Source organism: Channa argus, chromosome 9 (assembly GCF_033026475.1).
Source record: "Channa argus isolate prfri chromosome 9, Channa argus male v1.0, whole genome shotgun sequence".
Lineage (NCBI taxonomy): Eukaryota > Metazoa > Chordata > Actinopteri > Anabantiformes > Channidae > Channa > Channa argus.
The window spans coordinates 26,152,109-26,165,017 of NC_090205.1; the positions used below are offsets into that span (position 1 = coordinate 26,152,109).

General features: G+C 38.2%; 1 protein-coding gene across 3 annotated transcripts; it reads right to left on the minus strand.

Moving 5' to 3' along the window:
• Window positions 1–1,564: 1,564 nt before the first annotated feature.
• gtpbp8 (GTP binding protein 8) lies at window positions 1,565–12,666 on the minus strand. Of its 3 annotated transcripts, XM_067516856.1 has the most exons (8): window positions 12,420–12,666; window positions 11,982–12,175; window positions 11,724–11,877; window positions 8,254–8,352; window positions 7,256–7,386; window positions 5,126–5,225; window positions 2,860–2,978; window positions 1,565–1,915 (listed from the first exon to the last, which is right to left on the minus strand). In XM_067516856.1, the coding sequence occupies exons 2-8, from the start codon at window positions 12,149–12,151 to the stop codon at window positions 1,825–1,827; spliced, it is 864 nt and encodes a 287-aa protein (XP_067372957.1). In that variant the 5' UTR covers window positions 12,152–12,175; window positions 12,420–12,666; the 3' UTR covers window positions 1,565–1,824. The 3 variants fall into 3 exon arrangements, with proteins under 3 accessions (XP_067372957.1, XP_067372959.1, XP_067372958.1); XM_067516857.1 differs by lacking the exon at window positions 1,565–1,915 and adding an exon at window positions 1,922–2,696 and having other exon boundaries at window positions 11,982–12,666; XM_067516858.1 differs by lacking the exon at window positions 8,254–8,352 and having other exon boundaries at window positions 11,982–12,666.
• Between the last annotated feature and the right edge of the window lie 243 nt (window positions 12,667–12,909).

A 12,909-nucleotide genomic window follows, 5' to 3' on the forward strand; every position in this document is an offset into this window, starting at 1 on the left:
TGTGCCCACTCGGTGCCCACGGGCACCATGTTGGTGACCCCTGGTGTATGCAGTCCAGTGCAGTGAAGAGCGCTCAGAGCTTTACATTGGAGAAACCAAACAGCCTCTACACAAGAGTATGGCCCAGTACAGGAGAAGCAACACCTCAGGCACAAAATCAGCTCATTTGAGGACAACAATGTCCACATTTTGGTTAGAGAAGCCAAACTATGAGAAAGGGATACGTGAAGCTATATTTACGATCACATAGAGAATCCTTCTCTCAACAGAGGAAGAGGTCTCAGACACAACCTGTCTCCCATTTTTCATGCTGCCCTTTCATCCATCCCTATGAAGATTAAGACCACTTCACACATCCAGGAAAGAGACCACACCTAACGATCCCGTCCTAGGGAATTAAGGTGTTTGTCTCCACCCTCCTCCCCCATTTTGGGCCTAATCAGCATAGGAAATATAACATTGAAAGACACTATTTAAGTACAGCTGATGCATGCAAAGCACTACGGTTTCTCACGGAACTGAAAAGTATCACAGACGACTACTTAGATGAGATAAAGCTCTAGCATCTACATCTATGGAATGTGAAAGGACAAATATTAAGTTTCAAGCTGTTTTTTCAAGGTTTCCACTAGGCCCTACTTAGTGGGAGATCTATAACATGTAGCCTGAATTGGTTTGGCACCAGCCTGTCTGCTCCCAGACGTGACCTTAGCCCCTTTAAAACTTAAGAGATGAGCTGGAGGCCTGAATGTGAGCCAGTTGTCACCTACCCTCAGCTGTAGTTATCTATTACTGGACTTCAGTCAAATCCTTTGGCAAAGAGGGGACAAATCTCTAAGACAATGTTTCAAAATCTTGTTAAGGCTTTTCTGAAGGGTCGAGATTAACTGCAGTTTAAAGTCAATTACACACAATGTAACATTTAGGTGCCTATGAACCATTAGCTACTAGAGTCTAGTATAGTATAATATATCATAGTATATGTGGCAGGTAGACACTAGGACTCAGGTAGGGGTGGTGTTAGAAAATATAAAATGGAAGTTTATTTCCTTGCACATATTGCAACAGCTTGGTTTTAATTTGTTAGGTTGTTTTTGGATTTGGTTGAGTTTTAATCCTTCTGTTGCTTCTAGTACTGCGGCGTGTTGGGGCCTCCACCCATGGCTATGGTTGGTATATAGTTTACTCACTGTTATACTGCATGTTGAGTGTTTGTATGGTTTGTTGTCTCTTTATTCAATATGATTTGGGTTTGTTGTGTGGTTAATTCACATTTAGGATACTCCCAGCCCCCTGCCAGTGGGTGGTCGGTTTCCCGGCCGTAAGTTTGACTTTCTGTCTTCTTCTGTTCCTTTTTAATTTTAGGATTTAATATTGTTTTGTTTGTATTAGATGGCCGTTGATGGCAGTTAACCCAAACTGACTGTTGTGGCATCTTTACTGAAGCCCCTGTGCTTAACTTAATCTTGACTGGGTATCTCAGGATACTCAAGGTCACAGAGTATAGTATGGTAAAGACTTGGGTAGTAATATGTGCTCATAAAACTATTAAATACAATATGAGTAAATTGTACATTTTATTAAAAAAAGAAACATTTTGAGCTGTTACATAGTTTAACTGTATGTATATGTACTGTATGTATGACAGTCAAAACCTGCCCCCCCAACATGCTGGAGCATCTCATTGAGCACTAAGTAAAATCCACAAAGAAAGTGCCATCAAATCTTCATTCATCCTTTCCTCTGTTGTAATCTGAAGATTTAAGGTAAATTCATATGAGCCAATGTTGAGGCCACACTTAGTAAGATTAAACTGGCCTCTTGTCAGCTTTGAGATGTGTTTGTTAATCTGATGCTTCCGGTTACATGGGCAATGAAGCATCTCAGGAGGTAGATGCCCCAAAACTGGAGGGAGCTGTTGCAAAACCAAAGACAGAAAGAAATATGGTTAATCAATGTGTAACTCAACACATTATTAAAATCATGTCTCGACAGGGTAAAATGCATGATGTTAATTCTGGTAGCCCAGCAGCAGGTCGGTCACCATGTTTTTCAATTACTTTTCTTTTTACAACTAATGGTGGTTTTCACACCACGTAGTATAAACTACAGAATACTATTTGCAGTGGAAAAGAAAAGTGATCCCTCTTAGTGTATCTGGTTGTCATAGTGACACTTCTTTCTGAATAATCAGTAGTCTGCATCGTTTTTACATCAGCTTATTTAATAATAAAGAGTTTTGCTAAAACTCTTTATTATAGTCTCTATTATACTCTTATGTGTTTTACTAAAATACATTTAAATTATGCTTATGTTGAACTTAATAGTTTAACATAGGTTGTGAAAACACATGGTCCAGTTTGAACATTGGTTCATACTGTTTTTTGTTTTTTTGGAAATAAACATTTAAATAACAAATGAGCCATTTATATATATGCAGCTGCTGCAGCTGTTAAAATGCCTAACGATGGCAAGAGTTTAATAGTAGGTTTGCACTGGAGAAAAACACTAATGTGAAGTGTTTATGGGAAATAAGTCTACTGTTACTCTTCTTAATGTCAAATCCTTTAAAGAGGAGAACCCAGCAGTCTCATTGATGTCCTACTTGGTGTTTTAGTATTTCGAGTAGCTGGACACTGTTTTCAGGAATCATGGACATCGCAGATTAATCTGTCATTTTAGGCAGGAGAAGAGCTCTGTAGCACAGAGGAATAGGACATGACATCTTAGGATACACATGCAATACCTGTCCTAATGATACATTTATGGTTGGTTTTGGTATTTCAGTTGGATTTGTTGACAAAAGAAAACGTAAAACACTCTTTTCCTTTAAGTAGCCAATCCGAGGGTGTAACTCACCTGACAAGAAATGGCTGAGGGAAGCAGCTGATGGTTTCTGTTTTCACCACATCCTGAAGATGAATCAAGTTGGACAGCAGTGCTCCATGGCCACATTTGTCAATCTTGGTCACCACAATCTGCATGACATAATGTTTGGCAGATTTTACCCTTATGTGCAATATACATATGCAATATCATACACAGCTACAGAAGCAGCAAATACACAAGATTTTAAAGCAAAATCACAACAAACATTCTTATTTTGAACATTCTAATTTAAGCTTTGTGTCAAGTAAGTAAGCACACAAAAGAGACTTTACACCTGCCAGTCGACTGTGGTGCAGGAAGGTAGAGCGGTTGTCCACCAATTTCAAACTTGTTGGTTCAATCCCCACCTCCTCCAGTCACATATCGAAGTGTCCTTGAGCAAGACACTGAACCCCAACTTAGTTGCTCCCGGTGAGTGATGGCCAGCTGCATAGCAGCTCCCCCATCGGTGTGTAAGTGTGTGTGTGATTGTGAGTGTGATTGGGTGAATAAGAAGCAGTGTAAAGTGCTTTGAGTGCCAATAGGTAGAAAAGTGCTATATAAGTGCAGAACATTTACCAGTTAGGAATATTACTATAGAGTCTGTTATGGACAGTAAGACATATGGAATTTGATAATCTAGTATTAAATGTGCATCTTTCAGATACTGATATATTAACTGTACACTAAGTGTTCACGGTTTGACAAAACCTACATTTCAAGTCAAACAGTAGTTTTAGACAGCAATTTACACAGATTTTACACCAGTTAGATCAGCACCAGTTCACACGGGTGCAACTGTTCATCAGAACCCAAGATACAAAAAAAAAAAAAAAAAACTAGATCCCAAATTGATAAAATTGATAAAGAAGATATAGCTTTTATGCCCGCTCCTCTACAATTAGTGGTGTTTTTGCTGCACACCAAGTATAAATAGTAAAATCAATCTACTGTATACACACATCAGTAGTAGACATCATAACTTGATAAAATATGTATTTACACAGTAGCACATTAACAACACACTGAGTTGTCAAACCTTATTTTCCTGATTCAGAACTAAAAGTTGGTTTGCTGGATTTATTCAAATCATAGGAAATAGACAAAGTGGAGATGCTTTTACAGAAAACATTTTACACTTTTAGAAGAGCAACTCAGTGAACACTGGTTGTTCAGATGTTTTAGAGTGATGCCCTTTTACCTCTAATAAAATATTGTTTACAGACAGCGGTGTCGAAGCCCGTTTTTAACAGACAGTGGACAACAGCGTGTTGTTTTTTAGCCTTGCATAAATTTTAATCGCGGGACTAACATTAGTTATTAACATATGATCTGACCTGATGTTTGACACTTTAACTAGGCTGCTAACAGATTTCTAGATTGAGCTTTGCTAACAACACGGACATTGCGCTGATGTTTATTTTAATTTAATCTTATGTAATGTTTGCTCCTGTATTAATGACTTATAACACAGGTGAAGTTACATAGTTTCTTAATACTGGTAAAGCTAAATCCTGTAGTAACGGGACAAATCGTTGCAGCAAGTAAAACCTGATTTAGTGGCTTCCCAAAAACTGTTTTAAGACAGATTTGAAAAAATGTGAACCTATCTTTTAAAGCCATGAGCTAAGGGACCATTTCAGCTTATTGCTTCTTTTTTAATTCAGCAGCAGAGCTTTAGTGAGAGTTAATCTTTGCTAAGAGCTGTCCTGTCACAGCCTTAATAATGGTCAAAGTGTTTAATAACCTGTGAGCATTAATAATTGACGGCAGAGTGCTTGGAGAATGAAGGGGTGCTTCATTATGTCACAGCAGTAGCATTTCAGAATGGACAGCAGTTTTTAAATAGCTGAGTGGGAGCATTCAGCATTAATTCAGTGCGGACATAATGATGAGGATTTGTAAGAAGGATAAGTAAAACGTGCAAAGGAGGCAAAAAGGCTGGTTAATGCTTGTCATCTCTACTAAGTAGTTTAAGTCGTGTCTTTCCAGCATGAGAAACAGCTGTAACAAACATTCAGTCTCCTCACAGTTCTCACAATTTGTTAAACAGTTGCCTCTTGCTATGTGTTGGTACAGGCAGGAACTGTGTGCTCTGCTGTCAATTCTTTAAAACACTTCCGCTCGTTTCGCTTGTATACCGGGTCACCACACTTTCCCCAAGATCATGGCTTTATTTATATGAAAAGGCTGAGAACATTGGCATCTCTGGTAAATGTCTGCTGATTAAATTCTACTTAGAAAGTGTGTGTCTTACCACATATGGACATCTGATCTCCTCACACATTTCCAAGGCGATTAGGTCAGCTTTCTGTAGACCAACACTACCATCAACCAACAGGAATGTTCTCACGAGGCTGAAAGTTTAGAGGGAGATATATTCTGCAAGTTTAACAAAGACCAGGAAAACAGAAGTGACTGATAGGAGTTATGATGATTTCTAGTGACACAAATAAGAATATTTACTGTTATAATTCCTTAGAAAACAGTACCACTGAATTTGAAACGGAAAGTAGTAGTAAGAGATTATACATTTTCTTTCCCAATTTAAGACCTAAATGTGTCCTGTTCAGCACGGCTACAGTTGTAATTAAACACTCAAATTCTGACAGTGCATTTAAACAGCACCACCTAGTGGACCAGGTCACAGCCCACATGTGGTAACGGCACAGAACAACTGTTGCCACTGGTACGACCAGGGGGGACTGGGATTAAAAACTTTTTGCCCAATGTAGCCCCAAAAAACTCAGCCTGCATTAGGGCTGTCACGATGCTACCAACAATTGCTATTGTCAAGGTGTTTATCAAGGTAATAGTAAGGTAACAAGACAGAATAACTGTAGAGCCACAACATATCTTAAATAATAATTCAGATCTGTGCAGTAGCAGCTTCTTCAATAGGTCACTTTTCTCTGCAACCCTAATGGATGTAGAGGTAATGCATGTGGTATTTTGCACGTCTGATGAGCGGCAGTCTTTTAAAGAAGTCAACTTCATGTGGTAATATTCTGAGAGGGATTATAATGTTAGCCGATAGTAAGAGAAGCATTAAATGTGAATACTAACCATGTTTAACTCTGATAAATCATCACTAACCTAGGGTCATTAAATCTAACAATCTTCGTCACAAGATCCATCTTCTGCCAAAATGAACAACTTCCAGCTAATATTTCCTGAGGTAATCTGTCATCTTTGTCTGCAATCAAATGTTCCTGTGTCTTTCCCTCACATCAGCTGCCATCTGACCTCTTACTAATATTTTGTTGCTGTTGGTCACTATTGTTTTAGCCTCACTGCCAAACTGCTTTGTTAACATTCTGTGTTTGGAACCCTAACTCTGACTGTTCCAATTGTTTTTTCACATTAAATTTCATATCCATCATTTACAATGAAGTACAATGGTCTAACATTGTACTTCTCCTACAATTATCACCGGATGTTCAGCAATCAAATAATGTGCTACTGCCCGCTGCACCCGGTGTTGATAGCATTAAATATTAAATCTATAACTTTGTGAGGGCCAGATGTAGAGTTAATAGGCCGAATAGAGGTTGGGTTAGGTCAAGGGCTGTCTGGAACCAAGGACTATTGTTTACACTGGTCATTGTGAATCTTTCCAAAATTAATAAATGGATCTTTCTAGCCATGGGTGTAATTTATTTGTACAGGGGCCCAGTATTAAAATGCAGAGTTACAGCATAAACAGACCTCACAGGCACATCAAATATTTGCAAATATAGATTATACCATGTTGATGTTATTGTCGGTAAGCGTGCAGTGTCCTAACTTGTATGGATTTTGCTTTTCTAAAAACAGACACAAATATCCCTGAAATGAGAGAAAATTTGCAGCTTGTTTTTTTAAAAAACAAACCAAAAAAAAAAAGTTGTCAGCATAGTGTTTCTATTTCACGACAAATGTATTTATTAATTAAAATTTGTTGTCCCAATAGTACATTTTAAATAAGTGCGGCTGGTATCTGCTGATTAAATAAGGATTTGTAAAGTTGCAGCTTTATCAAGTCTGAAATGTTTATTTTAATTAAAAGCATGTAAAGATTGCTTTTTTTTTAAAAAAAAGATTGTTAGATGTGTTAAAGTAAATTAATTTTGAGTTAACATAACCTCACCATGGCCAGATAATTCTCTAATGTATCTTTCTGACATAATCTTTGGCAACATGAATGTCTTTCACTCCTCAATGCCAAATTATCATGAAGGGAGTTCAGTCATGGCCCCCAGGAAAAAACTCCTAAAATGTCCACAGCAATCTGACCCATCTGATAGAATGATTATTTAAAGAAAGACAGTTAATGTTAGAGTTAAATTGGCCCTGAAAACATTAATCACGTATGGGAGCTACGCATTCTTTCTGGTCTGGTTCTCACTTTTTCCTTGTGTAGAGGTACGGCTCCACCATATCCACAAAGTCTTTGGGTGCTCTGTGTCCATAACCGGGCATGTCCACAATGGTGAACGCTTTTCCCACTCTGAAGAAATTCATCTTCTTTGTGTGACCCTACAAGGAGGTACAACAAGAAAAAAGCTTTTTTTTTTTTTAAACCGTACATGGGTCACTTTGTTTGGATATTACAGTAATGGTTTTAACAGCAGCCATACAAACAACATAAGATCGAAACAATGCAGATGCTACGCTCTGATTCTGAACAGATTTCATATCTAGTATTAACAAACAAAATGTTCTCTACTTTCTTTGTTGCAGTCTGGCTACTTTCCTTTAATATTTACAGAAATTACAAATAAAGCAACCTTCAATTACACTTTTGATTCAGTTGTCACCCAATGTCGGATGGGAGCAGTTGCAGCCCCTTATGTGACCCTAAAGCATAGGTTGTGCAGCTAATTGATGAACCATACAGTATGCTGTGAATTATGGAATTTTTGTTCAGCACAACTGATATTTGAGGATCACAAAACGGAAGAGAGAGAAATCAGTTAGGTAAATGTGTAGCTTTAGCCAAGATTAGCCTGCAGCCATTTCTTCACATAGTCTTCACTTCATACACAGTGGCTTCAGAAAGTATTCACAACCACAAAGTCCAAGTAAATCTCTGCAGACCTCCACAATAGCCTTATGCAGTGATACACAGATGTGTATGAAACCAATTCTAAAGTTTTACGTGTTCCTAGAGTTTGCCATCAGGGTAAATAAGAGAAATTGGACAAGGACAACCATGTAACCAGGAACCCAAAAATTAAAGTTTCTAAAGTTGTCTAATACTATAGTAACACTATTTCCAATCTCTCTTCCTTCCAACCTTAGTACTCAGATTCCAGCCTTGATATGTAGTAAGAGTGCTCTGGCAGTATCCATACTAAACCATGACACTAATAATAGCTATATAAGTCGTCTAAGACTACTCACCGGAGTTTTGGAGACTCTGACTTCTACCTCAGGGGTCAGGGAAAACAGAGCTTTGATGAGAGACGACTTGCCCACATTGCTTCTGCCAATGAAACACACCTGGAAATACACACAATATTTTCTAGTACTGTGTTAAACTACAATAAGCGATGATTCTAAGCTACTAATCAAACCTCTTGATACTAATTATTTTTGTTACCAATTTATTGAATTTTTCAGTTAACATTTGAAGGCAGCACAACCACTTTGACTGTTACAGGCTGCTGCAATTAGCTTCTATGCCTTATTCCCCTGCAGTACCATGACTGCCAAGTCCTACGGGACAAGGGTTGGGCTCATTAATCTGACACGGGACAGATGGATGGAGGCTGGTGCTGCCAGTAAGCTACAAATACATCATCCTCTCGCAGAGTAGAAAGGCAGAGTGGTAACTAACTCACCATGACAAAGAGAACTCGCTGTCCTGTCATCACAAGTAGCATTCTGAGCACTGCTGAACAATACTGTCTATAAATCTGCACATTTATTATCAGCTTTCAGCTCATGCTTAATTATGTATCAGACCGCAGGAGGGTAAAGAGATATAAGACTTATTCACAGAATTATTGTTCGTGTTTTGGAAGCGAGAAGGACAATGTGAACAACTTAAACATCAATCAGCCACAACATTAAATCCACTGACAGGTGAGTTTCTTGTTAAAATGACACCTGGCAGGGGGTAGGATCTACTAGCCAGCAAGTAAAAAAGCCTGTTCTATAAGTTGATTAAATTAGCTTCAACTTTATTGTCATTACACGTGTACAAGTAAAAGAGCAACGATATTCAGTTTAGTATCTATCCAGGATAGATAATAGAAGTGCGGGACGCTCGGTTAAGCTCAGTTGGTAAGAAAGTCATCCATCCAGTGCCAAATCAATATGCGGACAATGATCCGCTGTGGTGACCCTGAACTCATGGGATAAGGCGAAAGGTTATGGAAAGCTGAAAATAAAATCTATCCAAAAGTGCAGTAAATGCTAAATATACAGTGTCAACAGTATGTACAAGATAGGAACTGTACTGGAAGTACTATGGACATAATACACTGGTGGAAGCGCTATGGACAAATAATATACAGATGGAAGTACTGTGGACATAATGCACAGTCGAACGTGTCTTATTAGATGTAAAGTCTCAGCAGAAACTATAAACACAAGTTAGTATATGCAAATTGTACCATTAAGAATAATGAATAACAGAATAAACAGTTCACAGTGCAGTGTATAAGCTAATGCATAATATTCAGTAAATAAATGAGTGAAATGAATGATGACTTGGACAAGTGTGGGAGATGGATACAGTTCAATGTTTGTATGTGCAGGAGAGACTAGGATGGGAGATGAGTGTGGCGTCAGTGCCGGCGAGAGTTCAGTAATGTAACAGTTGGCGGAAAGAAGCTGTTCCTGAGTCTGGTGGTTTTATTCTGTAGGCCCGTGAAGCCCCTACCAACTTACATGTACACTGCCAAAAGTATTCGCTCACCCATCCCAATAAATGAATTCAGGTCCATAAAGACATGGATGAGTGAGTTTGGTGTGGAAGAACTTGACCCGATAGAACACCTTTGGGATGAATTAGAGCAAAGACCGCGAGCACTGTGTATTATGTATTTCATAAACACACTCCTAAACCTCGTGGAAAACCTTCCCAGAAGAGCTGAAGCTGTTATAGCTGCAAAGGGTGGGCCGACGTCATATTAAACCCTATGGAGTAAGAATGGGATGTCACTAAAGTTCATATGGGTCTAAAGGCAGGTGAGCCAATACTTTTGGCAATATAGTGTTTTTGTTTTTTGTTTTTTGTCCTTTCAGCTCATCCCGCAAGTCACTGTCTATTGTACAGTTTTTACGCCGGATGCCCTCCTCGACGCAACCCTCCCCAATTTCTACTGGGCTTGGACCGGCACTGCACAGCTGGGTAAGGGAATGGGCTGTTAGGGGTTCAGTGTCTTGCCCAGGGACACTTCAACATATAGCCATATAGCCAGGGCCAGGGATCAAACCACTCACCCTGTGGTCCATGGACGACTGCCGGTACCTTTGCCAACTGAGCTACAGGACAATACTGATTGCTGGTGCTAATTCGACAAAAAGTGATACAGTGTTGAGAGGGAGTCCTGCTTACAGCTAAGCTAAATTAGAACACAAAATCCGCCACAGCAGAACATGTTCCGCAAAATGGCTAGTTCATCAAAATTCTCACATTTCAAGTGAAAAGTCATAATCTGTTATCATATGTAAACAGAATTTGAATCTTAGTGTGCACAGTAAACTATATGCATGAATAAAACATTACTTTGTAATGTGAACACTGTGTTGTGTCTACACTTAAATACCTGCTAGATTATCAGGTTCATGTCATTGTACAGGACTCTGGAGGCAGCCAGTATTATCAAAGAGTCATCAAAGAGTCATCAGACTGATGCCGCATGCTTTCTTAGTACAGTATTTATTTACATGCATTCATGTACAGGGTGTAGTAGAGTAAAAAGGTCCAATCCATCAGCCAATTAAAAAACCCTAAATTAAATGTTCAGTTACAGAAAATGCCCAGACTTTATCGACAAATTCCTGTTTGGAATGTAGCTTAATTGGTAAATTGTTAATCATAAATGGACCAACAATAAGTCATCTAGGCCTGTAATTTACACTGAGAGAATGGGGAAATTACACCCGTGCTTCAACATACCGTAATGATTGTTAAAAATATTTATTCATTTGCATTAATAGCTTTCCTTATATATTTAAAACTACAGGATATACTTTTGTTTTATTATATATTTTTAGGTAGAAATATGCTCCAAAACATCTTAATGTAGAGAGGTAAACCTGATGCCTCCAATGAAACCGACAATTCCTGGGTAAACTCCAGTGGCCAGATGCATAAGACTCAATACAAATTCACAGCTATACCAGCAAGTAGCTGTGAATATAAAACAATATATGAAAATAGAACAAAATTCAATATTCAAAATGAAAATACAAAACTTTTCATACACATTCTTTTCACCAGGATTATAGAAAATACATGTATGCTGGTTCTAGTCTGCACCAAGGGTATTTTATCAATGTTTGTGATGCATATAACACATACTTAAATGATTCTATTTAAGCAATCTTGAAGTCTGCAAGGCCAGTTTGTGTGTCACTGCGCTTTGTGTAGATATGACCTGTAGCATATTGATGACTCAGCATGATTCGTCATGTTTTTAAAAATTACGTCTCTAAATTAAATTTCACATTTTTTATCTAAATGTAATAAGTCAACAAAACGTCTAAACAATGTTCTACTTGATATAAGACTTTATCTACCATTTTGTGTGTGCACATGTTACTAAAGACAGACTTTCCTGATGCAAAGCAAAAAAGCACATTAACTTGCACTGAACATGAAAAACTTGTCATAAGTGTGACTAAGCTTGTCTACTGACCTCTGGTTGTTTAAGTGTTGGTACATGGTCCATCCTCTCGGCAGAGGTGTAGTAATCAATCTTATGAGATTGTGAAGAGCAATAGAGTTTTTCTGCTTTAGCCATGTCCTCCACACTGGGATGAAAGAGCTGGAACTGCATCCTGTCCACTGACCTGAAAATGTTTTATGCAGCGGAAAGTTCAACTGAAGATATAAAAGCCCAAATTGTATGAGAAAAAGTGAAAACATAGTTTTAGAATACATATCTACACAGTACCTGTCCAGGTAATCCTCCAGCATGCTGAAGGGGTAAAGCAAGCTTTGGACTTTCTTTGGGGGAAGTGTTGTTGCCTTCTGGAGTGAGGCCAGTTTATGAACGCTCTGCCGAGCAACAGCCCAAACCTGAGTCCTGGGCTGAAGCCACAGGGCCAACCGGAGCCAAAACATGTTTCCCCGCAGACTTCAGAGAAACTTGGCGCACAGAACATCCAGGGTCAACAGTAGTTGTGGGTTCAATATAAAATGTAATTAAAAGCAGCAGCTTTAACTAAAATTAATATTCTTATTAAAAAAAAGTATTATTACACAATGTGGTGATTTTAAGGTTGTGTCGCCAACTAGAACATAATTTATTCACCAAAGGTCGTTAAAATTATTATACCGAAATTTAAAGTAATTTAAATATTACGTGAATAAAAACATAACCGTTACACACCTATGAAGGAATTAGTATTCAGGACGTAGAGTGGTGAGCAATCTTGCTAAGAAATAGTATTTTCTACGAGAAGCTTAAAAATGACCGCGTACATTTACGTTACATTTCGAAATGTTCACCTCCCTTCAAATATAGTTACTGCTTTATAATGTACCTTGAGTTAAATTACATAATGCTACCATAACTGCTATTTAATCTCTTGCATGTTTTCACAGCGAAAGCATATTGTGAGCAGCGCTTAAATGAGCCCGACTGAAACAAGACAAATGTGATGATAGAGGTTCCGTTTTTTAAAAAAAGAGTTCCGCTTTAAAAACTTTAAAATCAACACACATAAAAAAAAACACCAGAGGTAATCCAAAAACGTTTAGTGTCTCTGGATGACTTGTTTATTTCTTTTCGGAAAAAATGTTTAAATATATGGGAAATGTGCTAACAGGTTTGCATTCTACTGTGCGGGAAGGTGATGATAGAGATCGGACATATCACA